At 37.8% G+C, this 24,903-nt stretch overlaps 1 protein-coding gene across 1 annotated transcript in view; it reads left to right on the top strand.

The window, feature by feature from the left end:
- LOC150087017 (lysine-specific demethylase 4A-like) overlaps positions 1-24,903 on the top strand; it is a 694,533-nt gene that overhangs the window by 364,083 nt on the left and 305,547 nt on the right. Inside the window, exon 11 of the mRNA XM_090372906.1 lies at positions 21,785-21,960. Coding sequence (XP_090229032.1) covers positions 21,785-21,960 — 176 coding nt within the window. The remainder of the gene's footprint in view (positions 1-21,784; positions 21,961-24,903) is intronic.

Raw genomic sequence — 24,903 nt, 5'->3', positions numbered from 1 at the left:
AAATCAGTTCGTTATATGGAAAGTTTCTTTGTTATACAGAAACTGTTTTCAATGTAATGACCAAGGAGAAATAAAAAAAAGTTTACTACATAGAAAAATTTGGTATATGGAAGTTCGTTAAAGAGAGGTGCGACTGTATATAATATGAAAATTATTTTTTGTATCCACATTGTAGTATTCAATCAAATTGCTCAGGCAAGATTTTCCCTTAAGAAACCCAAGCTGTGTCTGAACTATAACTGTAGTCTTGTCTAGATGATCTAGCAGTGCTTCTTTAACGAGTGACCCCATTATTTTCCTCGGAACAGAAGTTAAACCAACAGGTTTGTAATTACTTATGTCACCCTTTAATCCCCCCTCTGTGAACTGGGGTATACATTTCCACTTCTCCAGTCTGTGGGCACCTCACCTGAATCCAAAGATGCTATAATAATTATGGCTAAGGGTTTGCTTACTTCTTTCACTCCCTTCCTTTTAACTGGATAGATCACATCCACTTCAGGTTCCTTTCTTATGTTTAATTTCAACAATTTCTCCTATACTTTCCTCTCAGTTTTTACAAAGTCATTTAGCTCGCTATTAGAGATTGATAAATTTCTGTTCTCTACTTTTCTACAGAATTCCTGATGTGTGAATGTGGAAAGGATCATCAACAGTCAATCTATCGATATCGTGGGCCAATCTGATTCATCCCCTTCCTTCTAGAGTTTATATAAGTAAAGAAGTCTTAAGCTGTTTTTCTTTGCATCCTATGCCAAAGATTTTTTGTAATCTGTGTTCACCTGCCTACCCTCCTTTTTGATTTGATTACAGACTAGCTTTTATATATATATATATATATACCATAGACTTCTGTGTCACCTGATAATTTATATGCATCCCATGCATTTTCTTCTCTGCCACAAGTCTCATTAGTTGGAATCAAAAGCCTAGTATCTTCCAAGATTAATTCTTTGAATGCTTACCATTTAGAATTTGCTGTTGGTAACATAATCAGTTCCTCCCACTGTATAGAATTTAAAAACTGTCTGAGACCACTGTAGTCACCTTTTCGAAAGCCAAAAACCCTTCACTTTATTCCTGACAATAGTTTCATCTTTGAGTAAATCCCACATCAGAACACTAATCACTGTACCTAGTGGTTACTTTATCTGCAAATTCTTAATGCATGAGTAATCACTTCTGATAATCAGATCAAGAGTATTGCTCCCTCTGGTTGCCTCTTGAACGTGTAGCTAGTGTGCAAGTGACCAACCCATATAGGACATTCTGATTTACTGGTCTACTCTATTTCTCTGTACAGTTCATTGTACTCATTAGAGTCATTAGGCATATAACACACTCCTACACTCATTTTTGATTTCCCGGTGCTTATTTTACACCATACTGACTCAACATTGTTCTGGCCACCCATGTCAACTGGTTGCATTGTGTTAGATTTTGTTTTCTAACTAACAGCCTCCTTCCTTCATCCTTTCTGTACACACACTGTACTCCTCAAATGTCGGTTTTGGTGAAAGAAAGAGTGATCCATCATGAGGGAAAGAGAGAGTGAATGAGTTTTATGGTGAATGGGAATGAGTTGAAGAGCAAATGTAATTGGCTGAAAGAATACATCGTTAATAATAACTTACATTACTTTATATATACTAACAAACATACACAAAAAGTATCACTGCATTCTCCCCTGGCCTACAAAAAACCTGCGCCTAGGCCTGCATCACAACTGAAGAATGATAGTAAGTTGAGTTGCTCAGAGATTGCAGTGCAGAAAGCAAGTGTCGAATAAATGAAATGAAAGCCAGAAGAATGAATGAGAGTGTAAGTGTGTGAGAAAAAGTCGTATAGCTCCCTAAATGTTACTTAAGTACACACTAACCCTGGTTTTAATCTTTTATATTCTTTCTTATTTAGCTTAATTATTAAGCATTAAAGCATTAGGATTGAAATTTACATCCCCCCCCACACTATATATATATATATATGTAACCTAACAGGAGGGCGCCTCCGTAGCCAGGTGGGAAGGAGCAGCAGTGCGTAGCACATGCTTCTTGATTAGACCGGGGTTCGAGCCCGTCACCACCAAATACGGAGTATGCGGAAAGGTCGAGGAATGACCACCGCATATCCCGGAGCAATATGGCCTTAGTTGCTAATGCTCCTTAAAACCAAAAAACAAACAAACAAACAAACAACCTAACAGGAAAAATAATTGTTATAAATTATAAGAAAAAAAAGCATAAAAACAGAATGCAAGTAGATTGAGAATGCAGATTATGAATGAAGTAAATGTGTGTGTCCCACACTGCCAGCTAACATATCCCATCCCCGGAGCGGGATGGGCAGTTTGACCTTCTTACCAGATTCGACACTACATGGACCTTACAACCACCGACGAAGACATCCAACAAGCTATTAGGCGATGTGCACTGTGTAGCCAAACTCAGTTCCCTTTAAAACCCCATCCCCAGTCGGGGGGAGACAGGTTTCTGTCTCCCCACCCTGCCTTCCCCATACTTCGCCTGGTGGAGCTCTTTGGGGATGTCTACTCTATTGTCTCCATCCTTCTACCTGTTTTCCCCCACTCTAACTAAACTGACCGAGTACGTCCCTAACAGTTCAGTCGAATTCTAATTATTGTCTAAATTCAACCGCTTTCTTGTAAACCTCTTTCTGCCTTTCCAAATTCTAATGTACACTTTTTTTTTTTTTTTGGTGGGTCCCAATAGGGGCTGGTGGCTAAATGGTCAAGAAACAACAGAACATAACTACACCACACAAACCACTCCCCACAAACTTTTTAAATCTCTGGCCTCCACAGAGTTCTGTGTCATACAGAGTACACAATGCAGAGATGGGGGAACCCCTGGTGCTGTCACACAACTTACAATTGTACTTCTCAAATTCAAATTCTGCATTCCTTATATCCATGTGACAATATCCACCTTGGGTGTCTTGATCAGCACCTCAAATTCGTGAATTTTATTTACTATACTCCTAGCATTGGTGTACATGCAAGTATACATGCAACTTTTCTTACTTTTAGTTACCCTAACATAACCCCTGTATTTACTTGTTCCATGATGACTCCCAGCAGTCCTTGAAATCCCCGGTACTTCGTTTTCCAGGCTGCTGCTCATTCCAATTGAAGCAGTGCAAGAATCAATTTCATCTCTGCCTGTGGCCACTGTTAATCTGTTATTCAGTGAATCTCCTCCCAACTCCCAAGCTAGCAGTTTCTGACCCACCTAACGCAAAGATTCTTCCACCCTTTCAATCTATTTAAGAGTATCCCATCCTTGTAGGAACAATATCTCCTGTTATCAAGTACAGGCCACACTTTGAAAAATTCTACCCCGTGAACCTTGCACAATCTCTCCAGGGTCAAATTGATTGACAAGGCATGATTCATGTACTCCCTGCTATTATGTCTGGGCAGAATTGCCAACACTTTCAAATTTTAACCCTGATTCGCGACTTTTTTTTTTTTTTTTCCCCTCTGAACATTGGCCTGTACTTGTTAAGTAAGTCCGTATATATACTCTTAATATAATTAGTGCCAACATGTACAACGATATCCTTTTTTGTGCCTTTAAAAGATGATATCTGCTTTACAAGGTCATCAACTTTTTCTCTTGCAGACATATCCTGGTCCTATTCCACCTATCCTTTTTGCATAATATATTTCTCTTTTCCCTGACAATAGATGATCGGGATTGCTGCTGTGTGGCCTGATGATCACACTTCAAGCTCTCGAGTTGATGTGGGCAACTGAGAGCATGATGGGCCCCAATTTCAATCCTTCAAGGACATCCACCCTGTTTTTCAAGCTCTCATAAAGGCCCATAACAATGCTGAATTGATGCCTAATATCTTCACACTCCCTACATCAAGCACATACAAAGACATCCCCCTTGGTATTGTCATGTCCCGTTCCTGATAGCTCACAAACATCCAACAAGCAATACATTTCAAAGGTTTTGATTCAGAGGACAACCCCCAGCAGTTCTTCTGTGAGCCACTGCACTCCCATTACCTTGAGCCTTGCTGCTCTGGTTGGTGGCATCATTTTTGTTTAAATATATATTGATATCGAACTTACGCTATATGTATTTCGTATCTCCTACCAAGTTTACATTATGTTTATTACACTATAACATTACATTTGTAAATTCTAAATAGTTATAATAGATAATAAATTCAACTATCTATTGCCATCCTACGTGCTTCGAACTCTTGTTTGAGTATTTGCAATACTATATCTGTGCCCAAATCAGCGATACTAAAAGCTCTATGAATATGAATGTCATATATTATGGACTACATGATAAAGTTAAGTTATTAAAACATGTAAGTAGTGCTATAAATTATAATTTATAATCATCTCATATTGATTACATTGCATATCAGTACTAAACAATGGCAGCAGAAATCGACTGTAGTTTTTTTTAAGCAATTACAAACACCAAGTAAAGAATAAATACACCAAATTAATCTGGAAATTACAAAAGAAATACTACGCTACTCAAATCAGTTTAAATAAAAAGTTAGACAAAAAATTATTTCAAATCAATAAATAAATTCCACTAAGTGGCTTGTGAAACACTTGTAGCTCCCTTAGCCTCAACAGCATAAAGTTCAGTGTTTTGATGGACTATTTATGTTGGGGTTTTAGGAACAGGATTGGTGCCCTAGAAGGGATAAGAGGGGGAGACCGATCAATCACTTGACTTTCCCGCACGGTGCTCGACACTACACTTGGACATTACACGACATGCTGTCATCCTACATGACAGATTGTATTGGTCCCAGAGGAAGTTGCTATTGTTGGTGACTCTTTTGCAAGGGAAAATTTAATAATATTTTGTAAAAAGATAGGTGCATATAGGTTATGTCTGCCAGGGACAAAAGTTGATGATGTTGTTGAGTTAGCTATCATCTTTTAAGGGCACAAAAGGTGATACTGTTTTTTACAACATGATACTAATTATATTAAGAGTAACAGATGTGAGGACTTAAACAAGTATAGGGCAATGATGAGGAGACACCACTTGTTAGGATTAAATTTGAAAACATCTTGCACTTCTCGCACAACACAGGCAGAAATACGTATGGCAGTGGACTTTATCATTCAGCATGGCTTGTGCTTTTTAACAGGAAAGACTTCTGACAAAGATGGGATACACCTAGTAGAAGGATGCAAGAATATTTGCTAATGATATTGAGGCAATTGTAGGTGAGCCAGAAAACTGCAAGCTTGGTGGATATGCACACTAACAGATTAATAGAGCCACAGCCTGAGGTGAAAATGATACTTGTGCTGCTTGTATTGGGACAAGTGGTAGGCTGGAAAGCAATGTGTCAGGGATTACATGCAGTGGTGAGCAAAATATACTAAATAAAAACTATTTAATTTTAATTTCTTCCCCAAACAAAATCTGAATCCAGCATTTGATCAATGGGTTTGCCAAATCCCCAAAAACCCTTCTAGCTCAGCTCTGATTACAAGGCCTGCCGGGGGGGGGGGGGGATCTCATGAGACAAGCACATAAATGGGCTGTGTTAGGATTTCTGAAATCAGAAACAGCTGCATCCAAACTTGCATGTATACTAAGGCTAGGAGTATAGAAAACAGACTTATCGGAGACATAGTGACACTCAGATATATGGGATATGGAATTTGAATATGGCGAGTGTAATGTGTATTGAAAGGACATACAGGACAGAAGGGGAGAAGAGGTACACTGTTTATTAAGAAGCAGCTAAAGTCTAAGGCAGTATATCCAATTGATGTGGGTGGCCATTGCAATTTTGAATTGGTTTGGCATGTCATAAGCAATGGGAAAACAGCAGAGTAGGAGTGTGTTATAGGACAAACAATTCTGAGAAATATAGCAAACAACTGTATAGACAAACTGCGTGGGCCAGATCAGAATGTCTTATAATGGGGGATTTTAACTTTCCAGATATTGACTAGAACTTGAAGGTTTGTCACTCACATAATAGCAAGAGTTTCTTTTATTGGATCTATGCTTTGCTTGCTAGGCAGCATTTTGTAGAGACAATGAAAGAAAGCAATACTCAGAGAGTATTGCTTTCTTTCATTGACCAGTCTTGTCGGTAGTGACTCTGGATGAGATGGTTGCCCAGACTGGCTCCCGTTAGGTTAAGATCTTTTTTCAAAGTATCATGGGGGTTTACATTGGACCAATACACACAATTATGACAATTGATATTTCATTTCATTTCAGTTTCATTTCCTTAAACAAACTTTGTTTGTTTAAGGAAATTTCGCAAAATTCCAACCATTTGTCTTGATCACCATTGTGCAAACTTTGTAGTACCCAAGGAATGTAAGGCTTCATCTTGTTTTCTTTTAAGAGTCGAAGAACACTGCTTTTACTAATACCCAACTTCACAGACAGAATTGACTGGATTTTTGAGGAGTTCGCACCAATGATTGTTTTAATTCACCCGACTTTTCTGCCATTGTTTGATGAAACTGGCCTTCCTGATTTTTTTTTTTTTTTTTTTTTTTGCATCATTTATGCTTCCGGTTTTTTCAAAATTTTCTGACCAGTCTTGTGATATTATGACTTTGAACTTGCCAAATATTAAATTCTTCTGCCAACAAATGAGCAGCTTTAGCTCCATTATTGTTGTTTTGGTAATAATGTTTAACTGCTGCCACTCTTTGTTCCTTTGTTAAACAATAATTTGTTATTGTTTAACAAAAGCCAAAGATTAAGAACTTATTTGAAATAAACATTACAAGTATAAAGATAAAATAGAATGTTACTTTTGGACCACCCTGTATAACTATTGTCAAGGATAAGGGAAAGGACTTTGCTTTCATAAAGGTAACTAGAGTGAATGTAAACAGTTTTTAAAATTCCCTGTATTGAGACCAACCAACAGTACTACAGTTGAAAATTCTAAATTGGAAGCATTCAGGGAAGTAATCATAGAAGCTATTAAGCTTTGTACCATGTAAGAGATACCGTTCCAGGTTTAGACCTAAATGGATATCAGATGAACTAATGAAATAGTGGCAGAGAAGAAAATGGGATGATTATAAATTAGCTGGGTAAATAAAAAAAACTACAGTAAGTAGAAACTTTTCTTCAATCAAGTTCAGTAATGGGGTTAGGCAGGCTTAGACAGATTGAGAAATTTTTCGTTAACAATGCAAAAGAAAAGTAGCAAAGAATTCTTTGTTTATTGTTAACACTACCAGAAAAGGAATAAACCACATTGCTCCACCGGATATGAATGGCACAAATAAGGATGATCCTGTTCAGGTTGCTGACAGACTTGAATAAAAGTTTTTCATGTATGTTCTGCAAAGAAGATTCTAGGGATGGGAATACCAAGTTGTAAGTGAATGCTAAATCATTTCATGATAACTGAGAAGAAAGTGGAAGAAAAACAAGGCACCTTGAGCTGATGGATCTATCAAATAGTATTAAAAGAAGAAGCAGAAGAGGTAAGCAAACTCTTAGCCAGGGCTGGCCAAAAGTATATTCATCCAGTTCTGTCAAACAGGGCTCCTGCGCTCAAATGGTCTAAATAATATCACGAAGCTCCTTGAAGCTCTTGGAACAGAGAAGTTTTTCCTGATTTATTTTCTGATTTATTAGCTTAAATTGTCAAATTAATTTATTTTCTAGAGTAGCTTTATATTCCTAGTTACGATACTTAGTTTAAAGTTTAACTTAGACAGAGATTTTGTAGGTATTACTTAGTATTGGTAACGGTATCAAATCCACGTGTTGCAAATTGAACGAGAGGTCTTTTTTTTTTTTAACCAAATTTAGTCGATTTATTAACCAATTGTTATATCAAATTATCTTCTATAAGTAGATTATAGACCTAGTCAGGATCCTTAGTTTATTCTAAATTGAGATAGCGAGATTTGGAAGCAAATCAATACTTACGAGTCCGTAGAAGTACCGTTCGAGAATTCCCGCCATTTTTACACGATAGCATAAGCTTAGTGTAGTATAGTGCATATTATAATATTGTCAATTAATCAGTAAATCTATTAATCTTGATAAACTTTATTGTCAATTAAATTGTATTTTTAACTCTATATATATATAACAACTTAATCGTAACAAATAATTAATACATAACTATAGTGGTACATGTGATACGGAAGTTGTATAAAGGGAACTCGTAGAAAACACTAGATACCAAAAAAAAAAAAAAAAAAAATATATATATATATATAACATAACTGTTTTGGGATATAACTTAAGGATTTAATTTTTGTTTTGAAATTTTATTGAATTAAATCGGAATCATGACTCTGACCAGAGCAGCAAAGCAAAAGGCTCAAGCTAATGGGAGTGCTGTGGTTCAGGGGAGAACTGAGGGGGGCAGTTGCCCTCTGAATCACAGTCTTTTAAAATGCACTGTTTGCTTGATGTTTGCGGAGCAGTCGGGTACGGAACATGATACTGCCAAGAGGGATGTCTTTGTGTGTGCACGATGTAAGGAGTGTAAGGAAATCAGGCGACAACTCAGCGTTGTTATGGGCCTTTATGAGAGCTTGAAGGACAGGGTGGATGCCCTCGAAGGAAATAAATTGAGGGGCCCATCAAGCTCTCAGCTGCCCACATCAACGCCAGAGCTTGCACTTGGTCATCAGGCAACACAGAGCAGCCCCCTAGGCAGAATGTGCTGGTCCCAAAGGAACTAGTAGTTGTTGGTGACTCTATTGTCAGGGAAACGGGGAACATGCTTTGTAAAAAGGATAGGTGGAATAGGACCAGGGTATGTCTGCCAGGGGCAAAGGTTGATGACGTTGTAGAGCGGATATCATCTTTTAAGGGCACAAAAGGTGATATAGTTGTACACGTTGGCACTAATGATATTAAGAGTAGGAGACCGGCGGAATTACTTAGCAAGTACAGGTCACTGTTGAAAAAAAGCCGTGAATTAGGGTTGAATTTGAAAGTGTCTGCAATTCTGCCCAGACACGATAGGAGGGAGTATATGATGAGAGCCTTGTCGATCAATTCGGCCCTGGAGGGATTGTGCAAGGCTCAAGGGGTAGAATTTTTTTCAGCCTGGACTGTACTTGTTAACAGGAGAGATTGCTTCTACAGGGATGGGATACACTTAAATAGAAAGAGTGCAAGAATTTTTGCTGATGCTGTCGAGGCAGTGTTAGGTGGGTCGGAAAACTGCTAGTTGGGGGGGATACAAGGACTAATAGATTAACAGTAGCCACTGGCAGAGGTGGAAGTGATTCTTGCACTGCTTCTATTGAAATGAGCAGAAGCCTGAAAAACAAGATGCAGGATATTTCAGAGACTGCTGGGAGTCATTGCGGTACAAGTAAACACATGGGTTGTGTTAGGGTAGCTAAGAATAGAAACAGGTGCATGTATACCTGCGTGTACACCAATGCTAGGAGTTTGGTAAATAAATTTGATGAATTTGAGGTATTGCTCAAAACATCAAAGGCAGATATTGTTGGGATATCAGAGACGTGGTGTCACACAGATATAAGTAATGCGGAACTGGAATTTGGTGAATACAATGTGTATAGAAAGGATAGACAGGACAGGAGGGGAGGAGGGGTTATGCTATTAATTAAGAAACACATAAAGTCCAAGGAAGTGAAGCCAGTTGACATCGATGGACAGGGCAGTGTCGAGTCAGTTTGGTGTGACATAAGCATAGGGAAATCAAAATTGAGAGTAGGAGTGTGCTATAGGCCTAATGACTCTGATGAGTATAATAAGATATTGTACAAGGAAATAGAGTGGGCCAGTAAATCAGAGAGTCTTATAATGGGGGATTTTAATTTCCCAGATATTGACTGGAATTTGTGAGTTGGTCACTCGCACACTAGCAAGGCTTTTGTGGATTTATTGGATGATTGTTTTCTACATCAGCATGTTCGTGAGGCAACAAGAGGGAGCAATACTCTTGATCTGATTATCAGTAGTGATTCTTCATGCATTAAGAATCTGCAGGTAAATGAACCACTAGGTGGCAGTGATCACAGTGTGTTGAAGTGGGATTTACTCAAGGAGGTAACTACCATCAGAGGTAAAGGGAAGGGTTTTTGTTTTCGTAAAGGCGACTATGATGGTCTGAGACAGTATTTAAATTCTATACAGTGGGACCAACTGATGATGTTACCAACAGCAAACTTAAAATGGGAGGCATTCAAGGAACTAATCTTGGAGGCTACGAGGCTTTACATACCAACTAAGAAATATTGTTCAAGGTTTAGGCCTAAATGGTTGTCAGATGAACTAATGAGACATGTGGCAGAGAAAAAAAATGCATGGGATACATACAAATTAATGGGTGACATGGAAGCCTATGATAGATATAAGTTGGTCTGTAACCAAGTCACAAAGGAGATTAGGCAGGCAAAGGCAGACTACGAAAAATCCTTGGCAAAGGATGCAAAGAAAAACAGAAAAGAGTTCTTTACATATTTATACTCAAGAAGGAAAGGGATGAATCAGATTGGTCCACTGGATATTGATGGTTCAACAGTTGAGGATCCTGCTCAGGTGGCTAACAATTTAAACGAGTATTTTGCATCTACATTCACGCATGAGGAGTTATTCAGGAAGGAGAATGATGTAGGTAAAGTAAACATTGGCAGTGAGCTGGATGATTTTGTAATAACTGAGAGGAAAGTGGAGGAGAGATTGTTGAGGATAAACATAAAAAAGGCACCTGGGGAGGATGGGATCTATCCAGTTATATTAAAGGAGGCAGCAAAGGAAGTAAGCAAGCCCCTAGCCATAATTATGAGAGCTTCTTTGGACTCAGGGGAGGTACCCATAGACTGGAGATGTGCAAATGTAACCCCAATTCACAAAGGAGGATAAAAGGCTGACACAAGTAATTATAGACCTGTTAGTTTAACTTCTGTTCCAGGTAAATTAATGGAGGCACTGGTTAAAGAAGCACTGCAGGATCATCTAGACAAGAATTCAGTTATAGCTCAGACGCAGCATGGTTTTGTTAAGGGCAGGTCTTGCCTGACCAATTTGATTGGATACTATGATGTAATCACAAAAGAACTGGATGCAGGGAATAACTTTGATATTATATATTTGGATCTTAGAAAGGCTTTTGATACTGTTGCACATGGAAGACTGCTGCACAAATTGGAGCAGTGTGGCATTGGAGGCAAATTGCTGCTATGGATAAGGGGATGGTTGAGTGGCAGAAGACAGAGAGTGGTAATCAATGGACACTGCTCAACGTGGACTAATGTTATTAGTGGAGTTACTCAGGGTTCAGTGTTGGGTCCGTTGTTGTTTTCGGTGTTTATGAATGATATTGATGATGGGATATCAAGTTTAATGTCCAAGTTTGCAGATGATACAAAGGTTGGCAGGGTTGTTAAGGACACCACTAACGCTATGCTGCTGCAACAGGATCTGGAAAGGTTGAACAGATGGGCTGAGAGGTGGCAAATGAAGTTTAACATTGACAAATGTAAAGTACTACATATGGGAAACAGTAACCCCAGAGCAACGTATCAACTCTGCCGTACTACACTGACAGTGGTGGAGAATGAAAAGGACCTGGGGATAATTGTGCAGGCAGATATGAAGTTCTCTGAGCAGTGCAGACGAGCTGCAAGAGTAGCTCATGGTGTCTTGTCAATGATATACAGGAATTTTTCTAGCAGGGATAAGGAGGTGATTATTCCCTTGTATAAGGCAATGGTTAGGCCACATCTTGAGTACTGTATACAGGTCTGGAGGCCTCATTTCAGGAAGGATGTGGAGCTGCTGGAACGGGTACAGAGAAGGGCAACAAGATTAGTGAATGGAACAAAGGGTTGCTCTTACGAAGAAAGGCTTAAGTTTTGCAAATTACAGAGTCTGGAGACTAGGCACCGGAGAGGTGATCTGATAGAGGTGTATAAGGCTTTGAATGGTTTGAGCATGCTCAATGCCAATGGGATTCTTCATCTTGCTCAGAATAATCAGCTCAGAGGGCATAAATTCAAATTGAGGAAGGACGGATGTCGGATAGATGTGCGGAAATTTGCCTTTGGCCAGCGGGTGGTTGGTTGGTGGAACCGACTTCCATCACTTGTTGTTGAAGTTGATAGCCTAAACAAATTTAAAACTCAACTGGACAGGTATTTCGAACGAACGGAGGGGTGAAATGGGAGTGGTGTGTGTTTTTTTTTTTTTTTTTTTTGGCTGATGCTGAATAAGCTTGCTTTCTTGCATCATATGCCTCTACTAATGCTAATGCTAATAATATAATGCACGTCTTTTCTGCATTTCTGTCAACGAGCCTACCATTATCTTACCCTCATTATCGTCACTCCAAGGTGCTTGTGCAAGTCAACTTTAAAATTGCTCAGAGTAGAGCATATGTTTCATTTGATATCGAACGTAGGACGTTATTTAAAATTTTAATTTTTATCTTTTACTCACTTTCAATAATATCTGTATTGTTTGTGTAATTATTGGTTCCTATTATTATTTATTCATGTTCCTATTTTTATAAGATCACTGCAATTGCTAAACAGTATTGTTGATTAATGTATTAAATATTATTCACATTTAAAATTTTTGTTCAGTATAATAAAAAATTTAAAAAATCTCTATTACAAAAACACCCCATATAAGTTTTGCACAGGACCGCAGGGCCTATAAGTAATTCTTGAACAGGGTCTCACAAATTTTGGGGCTGGCCCTGCCCTTAGCCATAATTATGAGAGCATCCTTGGATTCATAGGAAGATCGATCCTGTGGATTTGAGATATGTAAGTGTCTCCACTTTCACAAGAAGTTGCATGAAGACATTATCATTCACTGGCTAAAGAGATAATGCAGGACCATATAGGCAGTGATGTAGTTATTTGGCAGCAGTAGTACCTTGGATTTCTTAAAGGGCAATCTTGTCTGGCCAATCTGATTGAATACTGTGACTTTGGAATAAAGAAAATGAATGCAAAAAATAATAATTTTAGCATCATATACTTAGATGTCAGAAAAGCTTTTGATACTGTTCCACATGAAAGATTGCTATGAAAATAGGAGCATTATGGGCAAGTTACTGCTATGGATAAAGGGATGGTTGAGGAGAGGAGAGGGTGGAGCAGTCCCTCCTGTGTAGGTACTGGGCTCGTTGTATTCAGTATTTATGATATTGAAGGCTTTATTGAACCTAACGTCCAAGTTTGCAGATGATAAAAAAGTTAGCAGGATGATTAATGAATGCAGTCATGGTATGCTTCAATAACATGATCTAGTATTAGTAATGGCCATATAGTGCAGGGAAGCCTAAGGCATATGATGCACCAGCCAAAAAAAAAAGAGTAAAATAATAATAAAAGAAAAGGAAATAGAAAATCTATGTATTTCCCTCATAGTTAACTTATTCCAGTAATTTATAATTTGCTTGGCCAAAACAAAACTTGAATTTATGGTCCTAGTTCTAGAATCATATATAACCAGGAAAATTTCGTCCTCATTCATGTTACTATTGATAAATATCTAGATTAATCTAGATAAATTATGAAGATTTGCTTAGAAGTAGCAATTGAATTTAACATTTATAAATTCAAGGTTATTCATATGGGTAGCAGTAATCTTGATTACTGCTACCCATATGAATAACTTTAACAAACTGTGTGGTACTGCGGTCAGAGTTGTGTAGAATGAAAAATATCTGGGGAGATAATGGCACTATCAAATATGAAGTTTTCTTAGAAGTGCAAACAGGCTTCCAGTACAGCCAATGGGGTTTTTTTTCGATGATATGATCACCAGTAAGCAGGTAGTTATCCCATTGTATAAGGTAGCCACCTGGCTGACCGGGCTAGCCAGGTGGGTAAAGTGCCTGCCTGGCAACCCAAAGGTCGCTGGTTCGAATCCCACCTCAGGCTTGGATCACAATAAAATGCAAAAACTTTGGGAGGTGCATTATGGCCACAGAAGCCGATGCACCAACAACTAACAAAAAAAATTTTTTTTATAAATAAATAACTATATAATATCGGTGTAAATACACCATAGTTAACCCATAGATTTGAGCTACGATTGTAGCGTAGAAGGCATCGTTTTAATTGTATCTCATAATGTGGTTGCCTTCACAACAAGATAGCTACTATTGAATTACTTCAAATAAATAACACGTCTCTAGAACTTCTCTAGAAATAACACTTCTCTAGAAATAAATAACGCTTCTCTAAAACTTCGCAACTGAGATGGCTTGTTGTATTACCTGGGTACCTGCCTGCCCACTGATGACGAAGCCAAAAAGCTTCGAAACGATCATCTGGGTGGTGGTACCGCTGAAAATAAATAACAGTAGTCTTCTCTACTAGAGAAGCGTTATTTATTTGAAGTAATTCAATAGTAGCTATCTTGTTGTGAAGGCAACCACATTATGAGATACAATTAAAACGATGCCTTCTACGCTACAATCGTAGCTCAAATCTATGGGTTAACTATGGTGTATTTACACAGATATTATATAGTTAATTATCAAAACCCATAAGGATTATGCCTAGTGCATTTCATTTTCCAAATAAATAAATAAATAAAAATAAAATAAGGTAGTGGTTAGGCCACACTGTATACAGGTCTGAAAGCCTCATTTTTGAAAAAGTGGATCTGTTGGAATGGGTGCAGAGAAGAGCAATAAGATTAGTGGGGTGAACAAAAGGGCACTACCAAGGAAGACTGCAGTTTTTCAAATTTCAGCATCTGGAAACTAGGCTTGTGTGAGGAGATCTGATTGAGGTATTTAAAGCTCTGAATTGATTAGAATACCTAAAAGTTTATTGCATTCTTACTCTAACATATAAGGGAATGTAAATTTAAATTGAGGAAGGATGGTTGTACAATAGATGTGTGTAAATTTGTTTTTAGCCAGAGGGTAGTTGATTTTTTGAATATATTTCCATCTAGCGTTGTGGAAGTGTTAATTTAAATAAATTTAAGGAGGAATAAGATTAAATATTAGAGGGGATGGAGGGATAGATATTGAAAGGCAATACTAAATATTGATACCAACAGTTATCTTTTGCTAGATTCTAGGTCATGCAAGAATACCAAGGGATGAATGTGCAGATTATACCATCAAACATCCAGCCAGCAAATCTTCATCCCATTTTCAATACCATTTCTTGATAGAGCTTTCAATTTACTGGATTATATGGAAAAAATATAAGGAACAGTGACCATTTCAGTAGCAAACTCAAACATATATAATAAGCTTTCAAATTAAATCTGAAGCACAATTATGATTCCATAATTCCATGCAGACAGCAGTAAGTAATCCTGGCCAGATCCCAAATAGTTCACACCTAGCTTCCTCATCTTTTTTCTCTTAACAGGAAATGATTCTCCACAGTATGTGTGTTCCCACACACCAGTTGCAATAGAACATACAGTAAAAGATCAACTTTGATATATAGGGCATATAACAGATTGAACTTGTGTGCCTTCTATGCTTGTTTACTTATCACACAGGAATTAAAGTATAGGGCTAATCTCTATTTTATATTTACAGGTATACCAGCTGTGACTGAGAAAGTAGGGGGTTTCCACTATGTAAGATAGGACTCAGAAAAAAAAACATTTTTTTCATAAAATAAAAAAAAAAAGCACAGCCAATATGGGCTAAAGAGCATAAGAACTGGACTGTTGATGATTTGAAAGCTGGTGTGGTCTAACAAATCCAAATTTTCCATATACACTCTAATAATGATAGGCACCAATTTCACAATGGAAGCAATGAGGCATTTCATCCAGACTGTGTGCCAGGTTTTGTACAGACTTAACTATTCTGAAGGTGATCCTGCACTTGAAGTATCAAACAGGATGAATCAGACTGGCTATAGAAATTTCCTGGATAATCAGGTTGTGCCTTTTGCTGAATGTTTGAGGGATTATCATGATTTTGATACTCCTGTATTCCAAAATGATAACTGCCCAAGGGCGTCTAATATTTAAAATGGCATAAGGAATATGAGGATAGGTTATTTAAATTGGCCAGCAAAATCACCAGCTTTAAATCCTGTAGAGAATGTTTGGGATTATCTTGAATGGAAAGTGAAAGCGCAAGGGTATCTGTGAAACTTGAATGAATTATAAGTTTAACTGTTTTTAGAAATGACCTAATATTAATACAATTGAATCTTGTTAGTACAAACTTCAAGGGGAGCTAAATTTTTGGATTTTTAAATAATGTCTGCCAAAAATGTCAAACTTGACCATTTTCAATGGTACATATCTGTTAATATTAGCTTAAGCTTTGGCCTAAATAATAAAAATAATATTTTGTTTAGATTTTCTTTTATCTATAGGATAAGCCATAAGAAAGAAACAATATAAATGAAAATAATTAAATATACATAATTATTATCACAAACTAGCAAAAGCAGAATCACAGTGTTCATATTAAAATGAACCTGAACTCTAATAAAATAATTAATTTAAAGAAAGCATCCAACTTCATTTTACATGGTGGTGAACAGCTCTTCTGGTATTAGCATTGTTGCAGTACCAACATTATCATCACTCATCATAGGCGCCTCCATAGCCAGGTGTGCAAGAGCAGCAGTGCGTAGCACATGCTTCTTGATCAGACCGGGGTTCGAGCCCGTGACCACCAAATACGAAGGATGCGGAAAGGTCAGGAAATGACCACTGCATATCCCCAGAGCAATATGGCCTTAGTTGCCAATGCTCCTAAAAACCAAATAACAACAACAATAACACTCATCATAACAAATTTCTTAAATTCTTTAACAAAATCCAGATGTTCCTTCTAAGTCCCATCCCTTCCATATCCGATCTTATCACATCCATTTGTCTTTCGGTGATATTCTTGCCAAAGCTGTTGATGCAGTACAAAGCTGTTAACCTCACTCAGCCATTGATACAGTACCATCTTTAGAAATAACATTATGATAGGGTCCAAGTCATTAAGTGTTGGCTGCAAATTGCAAAATTGCCTTATCATACATGCTTTATGTGCTCTCTTGAGGTGAAAAATATATACAGGGAACCCCCTGTGTAACATGGTACTTCTACAACATGGTTTTGCTCTAACATGATTGATAAATTGCAGCACTCCTCACACAATGCGGTATAACACAGTTAAAGGATTGCGGCAAAGCTTGCCTAACACAGTATTTTTGAGCTTTGGTGTAGAGAAAGCCCTGCTATTATATTAGATGTAATTCTTCAACATTTCCATTCTTTTTTTGAGAATCCCCACTCAAGAAAGTAAGACACTGCATCAGGCTACAATTTCCTCCAAATGTGATTACGACACTTCTTTTCAGGCTGCAGCAATGTTACTTATGGCCTTTATAATGTTCCTACAGTAGTCCCTCACAGTCACCGAGTTAGATGTTTGCACTGCTTCGACAATCCCTCTGAAGGTCTTATGTAAATAGCATGCCTTGACAGTCGCAATAACGCCTTGATCCATTGGCTCACATTCAGCACATCGTTAAGGATGTCTTCAAGGTTGGCTGGATGTTGCTGCACAAAATTCGGCCACCTCTGGACAAAAGTGTAGCATGTAGCATTCACTAAAAAGGGTCTGGGTCACCCATGCACCAGAAAACAGGAGGTTGAGTCTTCACAGTGTCCTTCGTCAGCGTGCCTGATGCATTACCACCCAGAAGTAATGTAAACCGATCTTTTTCAGCCTTAAAACACAGGGGCAGACCTCTCTTCACAGGCTGTGTATGTCCTACCAGGCATCTTCTTCCAGAACAGCCCTGATTCATCAACATTAAAGACCAAAAAAGGCTGCTACACTCCTCTGGGAGTGTAGCAGCCTTCATCCATTAACTTTTGGAATATAAAAGAATATTCCTCAGCACCAGCAGTGTTGGCACTAGGCACCCCTTATTTTTTTAAATTGTGAATTCTGGTTCAGTTTTTGAACCAGGATAGCCAGTTCCTGCCAGCCAAAAATGAATCAGTTCCTAGCCTTGTCCACAACCACTGTTACAGAAATGTTATTTTGGTTCATATCATCTATCCATAGCACTAATAACTTCTCCATTATCTCACTCCTTGAATACGTTGTTATAGAAATTCTTACATTAACAATTCCTGTATGTGACTGCTTGATCTTCTCAGCATTATTCATAATAGTTGTGACAGTAGAGGGTGCTAGGTTTAAGGCCTTGCAGAACTCTGAAACACCGCTCACTAGATTCCATATGATGAATAACGTCCGTTTTCACTTCAATCTTTAAAAATTTGTGGCTTTTTTTAAAATATGCAAGCACAGATTCGCCATTACTCTTAGAAGACATGGTTGCTCACTTTATTTAAAGTAATAGGGCCCTAACGAACACAGGAAATTATTAAAATTTAAGGCACAGCTGACAACACGTGCACACTGGCAGACGAAGAGAAAGCAACTAGCATAAACACTAGTGCCATCTAGGTACCTACTTCCTGTTTTGCTTTTTAAAATTTTCATTTTATATATACAAAGGGTACTAGGAAAGTTTTGCAATACAGCTTTGTTTATTTAATTTTTTCAAAGTAATTTCCTCTACATTCAATACACCTCTCCATCCTCCGAAACCAATCTTTAAACCAGTTCTGCCAAGTTTCACTAGGGAGTAAAGCACACTCATTGTCCCAAGCCTGTAGAAGGTCCTCATCACTGGAAAACCGCCTCCCTTTTAGCTTCATTTTCACATGCGGGAACAATGCAAAGTCGCAGGGAGCAAGGTCTGGACTGTAGGGAGGGTGCTCGAGAAGTTTCAGTCCTGTCGTGGTCAAATATTCGGTGCAGGCTTTGGCGCGGTGAGCTGCAGCATTATCGTGATGGAGGTACCAGGTGTCCATTCTTGACTTTGGCTGCAGGTTCTTCATAGATCCAATGACTTTAGGCAGGCATTGTTCAGTATACCACTTAGCTGTGACTGTCTTCTGCGTGTCCAAAACGACACGTTCCACAATTCCACTCGATTTGAAAAATACAGCTATCATTTTCTTCTTTACAGATCGGGATTTTCTGACAATTACGGGTGTGTCGTCATCATCAAAGACCCAAACTTTGTTTTGAGCCTTGGTCGGCAGATCGTAATAGTACAGCCAAGTCTCGTCACCTGTCACGATGTTGTTCACGTACCGAGATTGTCCCTTATCAAACTTTTTTAACATCTCCCGGCACCAAGTCACACGTCGTGTCATCTGCTCTTCAGTCAGTTGATGCGGCACCCAGAGAGAACAAAGTTTCTTCACGTGCAAATGATCTTGCAGAATCGAACAAATTGCTGGTGCATTTAGGCCAAAAGTATCCTCTATCTGTTGGTAGGTCACTCGCCTGTTTTCGTCAAGCATTTTCCTCACAGCAGTAACGTTTTCCTCCGTAACTGACGTTCGTGGCCTTCCCGGCCTCTCAGAATCCTCCAGAGTGAATATCGTTGTACGATGTGGACAATCATCATCTAGTGCAAGAGTCATTTCTTCTAAGCACTGGTCTATGGTTAAACCACGCACGAAATTATACTGCAAAAACTGTCCTTATCTCATTTCATGACCATGATGCCATCGCAAGCACTTTACACTCTCACTACTAATGAATAACTGAGCCCATCGACTTGGCGTGGTGGCTACTATGGACGTATGAATATGTCTCAACATGCAGCAACAAGCAGCTTCCTGTGATTCATTGTTGCGTCATATTGCAAAACTTTCCTAGTACCCTTTGTATATATATATATATATATTTTTTTTTTTTTTGTTTTTCTCCCATTATTATTTTAAAAGGGCATTATTGTGAAATGGCATAAATTGAAGTGTTGTAAAGCAGGGCCTACCTGTAGTTCAGTTATTAAAACAAATAGTAATAAAATAAACTGTCTTATGAAAGCACCGACATCTTCATTTGTTAGTCTACTGTCACAAATTTCCCTATATTGTGCTACTAATAGGCAACACTTCTCTAAAAAAGGAAGCATAATGTTACTTATTAATGTTGATGCTTATAGGCAAGTCATCAGTATGCATGTGAGTTAAAACCAACAACCCAGTGATAATTTTAACTCACAAGATGAAAGATTAGGCAAATAAATTTTCATACATGAGCTAAGATTCTCTCTTGAACGGGTGCACATGACCAAAGTAGTTGATTTAACAAGAAACTCCAAACGAATAATTTAATTCAATGAAGTTTGATTTAATTATCAAAGTGGATTCATGTTCATACTTATTTATTTTTTAATAAGTACAGTTGAAATCTAGTAAAGTACTTTTGAATATAGAAATTATAATCAAGTAAAATATTTCCTCAGTGAAAGCTGTATTGTTTTAAGCTAGTAATAGTAATTTGTGTTCAGAAACTGGACTATAAATATTTACATATTTTCATTATCTGCATACTTATTAAATTTTTCTGTATTTACAGTACAGTCAGTCCTCGTATAACACATGTTTACACTACACAAATTCGATCATACACTATTTATGAATAGGGGAACGATATCGTATATAACACGAATTGAATTCGCTTATGCAAGATTCACCTTTGTGTTGTCAAGAAATGGCAGTCGAACGCGGAATCACCCTAACTGAACTCAACACGATAGGAATGAAGAGAAGATTCTGAAAATGTATTTATGTTTTTTATATCAGTGAAGGGGAAACACATTTCACCATAATAAAGTAAAAACTCACACAATTCCAGCTATCAGTATTATCGCAAATGCCATTAGATAGAGTTTACTACCAGTTTATAACAGATTCCACTGGCAGAAATGCAACTGGAAATTGTTTTTATTGTTTTATGGTAGTAACCCCCAGAAATGTGCTTTAGTAAAATGTGAGGTGTTAATAGTGTATCTCTGCCTTTACGGTGTTGTTTATTCAGTTTCTACACGCGCGCAGCTTTGTTTGTGTGTATCAAGCTTGCCTCCTCATTTTGTAATTGTGCTTTATTCCCTAAAAATGAGTGAAATACTTAAAAGGTGTGAAAAGGAAGCATCCTAGTGAAGACATTACAGATTCAGAGAGAAAAAGAAAAGCAATATTGATAAACAGAGTCGGACTGGGTCAAAGATTCTTACCTGGGAAAATTTGTAGGGGCCTCACTATGGTTTATGGCCAAAAGCACACCGGCCTCCTGCCCGAAGTTTCCCCGGTAAAGCTTATGGCCAGTCCGCCACTGTCTATAGCGAAAAAATGTGAAACGCTTTGAGCAAAATGAAAGACCATGTGATATTGTAGGTGCTACAGGCCTAAATGAGACAACGCCAAGAATTAGAAAGAATGCAGAGAAAATAAAAACTTTCATAGCGGGAACAACTCAAAGTGTAATTAAAATCCATTAGATCAAGACACAAAGAGTTGGAAGGGATGGAACGGCTATCATCTGTTTGGATAGAAAATCAAACAAAAAACAAGTTTGCTTATGATGGAAGCAAAAGCATTAGCAATATTTTATTATGTAATAGTCATAATAATAAAATACTTACGTGTTTTATTATGATTATTTATTGTGTTTGGTAATGTTTTAGTTACAAATGTGAGTTCGATTTTGGGTGGTTGGCACCTAACCCTACTTTTCCCATAGGGCCTGTTGTTTATATCGCACGATTTTCCATTGCACGAGGGTTTCTAGGAACACAAGTATCGTGCTGTATGAGATCTGGCTGTATTTATATATTTATTAATATAAATAGATTAAAGTAATTGTTTTAGAATTTTATGATCTTAAAGAAAAGTAAATTGGAATTTGATGTATAAAATTGATTATGTAATCTATTTAATAATGTTTTGCTTTATAGAATCATCATCATCAAGTTCATTACTGGAGGACTTCAATTCTGGTTCATGGGCTCTTCCAGTTTCAGACTTGTGGCAGTTCAAACATTCAAGCTTTAATGCTGAAAAAGAGTTTAACTTGTATTGCTCCAGATTTGAACCACATTGTTCTGTGTGCTTGATATTTAAATCACCAAAAGTAAGTTGTGCTTTTGTATTGTATATAACAAACAGAACTCCAAGCATTCTGCCTAGTAAGTTTGTTATTAGACTGCAAGCAGTATTTCAAATATAAAGATATGGTTACTCGTTATAGTGGCACCTCCGGTGTGCTACGCACTGCTGCATCTGCCCACCAGGTGGGCAGATGCAGCAGTGCGTAGCACATGCTTCTTGATTAGACCAGGGTTCGAGCCCGTGGCCACCAAATACGGAGGATGCAGAAAGGTCAGGGAATGACCACCGCATATCCACGGAGCAATATGGCCTTAGTTGCTAATGCTCCTAAAAACCAAATAACAACATAACAAACACGTTATAGCATTTTTGCATAGGTGATATGTTCTCTCTCTCTCTCTCTCTCTCTCTCTCTCTCTCTCTCTCGCGCTCAGATAGCTATGCGTCATTGGCCAGTATCATAAACATCCACTTCATACATTTAATTTTAATTGATTTTCTTAATTTAGCATTCTTTCTGGTTCATCATAGTATTTTATTGAAAATAGTGCTAGGCCTAAAGAGTAGTACGAAGCAATTCAGAGAAATAGTGAATAGCTCTTAATATTGTGTAGTAAAAATAGTAGAATTCATAAGAACTTCTAATTCATAATAGAAAAGTATTAATTTTTCGGGTACATAATGATATATACATAATTCAAAATATCATTTGAAATTCTCACACACACACACACACACACCAGTTAAGCTTTATTTGGTTTCTGGAGTGTTATACCACTGTCATGACTAAAATAGGCAACTTGCAAAACTCTTATATATGTTATATAATCAGAATTTTTTCTCATTATTTTTAAAAAATATGGCTCAGATAAACAGTGGAGAATAGTTTGCCACAATTCTCAGTTAGCAAAAAAAAAAAAAAAAAATCAGAAAGAAAGAAAATGAGCACCAAATGAATGATGCCCACTTTCAATTTAGAAAGCAAATTAGATTAAAAAAAGAACTGAAAGCTAATTCAAAGTGAAATCATTAATGATTTATTTTCAGCTCCTCTAACTCAATTGCTCATATAGTCTAAAATACAGCCACTCCCAGATTAACGTAAGGGTTCGTTCCACGGAACTCTTTCATAAGTTGGATTTTATGTAAGTCAGAATTTCCCCCATGCTTGTGCAGCACTCACAACTATGCTCGCTGAATTGATTGAATCAAAAAAGAAATGTTCAACGGACATGTAAATAGAATTATTGTATTTATTCAAATTTTTATCTCATGCGCAGAAAAAATTACAAAAGCATGCAATTTAAAAAATATTAAAATTATGAAATTACGAAAAAAGAGGGGAGACAGGCATAATGTCAGTAAGTTTTACCTCTTGGGCCTCATTGCCAGAATTGATGTCTTCAACTAATAAGTATGTCGCTGCGGAGGTTGAGGACTGTGGAGTTTTAGAATGGGTCGGCCGCTCAACCTTACGAAAGAACACTAATTTATCTCGCATCTTAGGAAATGAAGCAAATATTGAAGAACTTTTATTATATCTAAAACATATTGGTTTGTACAGAAGCATATAATTTAATCTCTCTAACAATACGTTTTTGTCAATTAACGACGAAGAGACACAATTTGGCCTTAGTAGCCCTTGTGTCGTTAAACCGAACAACAACAACAACAACAAAAGAACATATTAATGGATGATTGGACGGTGGCTTTTTTCTTTTCATTGTTGATTTCTTTGTAGCAAGCAAGCATATCATTCACCCCTCTGTTAACTTTTAAGAATAGTTCACTTTCGGGATCCATCTTCTCAAACCTCACCATTGCCATCTCTCTGGTGATGAAGTGTCTCAGCTCCTTATTTGGTTCACCTTGGGCTTCATCAACATTTTCTTCTTTCACTATCGCTGCCTGCAAGTCAATAAGTTCTTTGTTAGTAGTAGTAGTAGTAGTAGTAGTAGTAGTAGTGGCACTTGATGCAAGAAAGCAAGTGTAGGAGCTTATGCAGCATCAGCCAAAAAAAAAAAAAAAAATCACACCATACCCTCCAATTGCCTGTCCAGTTCCTCCTTAAATTTATTTAACCTATCAACTTCCACAACGACAGATGGAAGTTTGTTCCACCAATTAACCACCCGCTGGCTAAAGGCAAATTTCCGCACATCTATTCTACATCTATCCTTTCTTAATTTGAACTTATGTCCCCGTAGGTTCGTATTCTGAACAAGTGGGAGGATCCCATCAGAATTCAGCGTGCTCAACCCATTCAAGGCCTTATAGACCTCAATCAGATCACCGTGCAGGTGCCTAGTCTCCAGCCACTGCAATTTGCAGAACTTAAGCCTCTCTTGGTAAGAGGATCCCTTCATTCCCCTCACCAATCGTGTTGCTCTTCTCTGTACACGCTCAAGCAAATCTACATCCTTCCTAAAATGAGGCCTCCAGACCTGTACGCAGTACTCAAGGCGTGGCCTGACCATTGCCTTATACAGATGGACAATCAGCTCCTTTTCCCTGCTAGCAAAATTCCTATATATCATTGACAAAACCCCATGACCTGCCCTAGCAGCCTGTCTACATTGCTCAGAAAACTTCATATCTGACTGCACAATTACTCCCAGGTCTTTTTCATTTTCTACCACCTTAAGTGTAGTACCACACAGTTGGTACGTTTCTCTGGGGATACTTCTACCCATATGCAGTACTTTGCATTTGTCAAGGTTAAACTTCAGTTGCCACTTCTTAGCCCATCTGCCCAAATTATCTAGATCCTGTTGCAGTAGCACACTGCCATTACTGTCATTAACAACCCTGCCAACCTTCGTGTCATCTGCAAACTTCGACATTAAGCCTGATATACCTTCATCAATATCATTGATAAATATACAAAATAACAGTGGACCCAACACCGAACCCTGTGGGACTCCACTAATAACATTAGTCCACGAAGAGCAGCACCCATTGATTA

Source organism: Mastigoproctus giganteus, chromosome 4 (assembly GCF_048544385.1).
Source record: "Mastigoproctus giganteus isolate SK-2022 chromosome 4, ASM4854438v1, whole genome shotgun sequence".
In the NCBI taxonomy this organism is placed as follows: domain Eukaryota; kingdom Metazoa; phylum Arthropoda; class Arachnida; order Uropygi; family Thelyphonidae; genus Mastigoproctus; species Mastigoproctus giganteus.
This window is presented reverse-complemented; position numbering and strand designations above follow the sequence as displayed.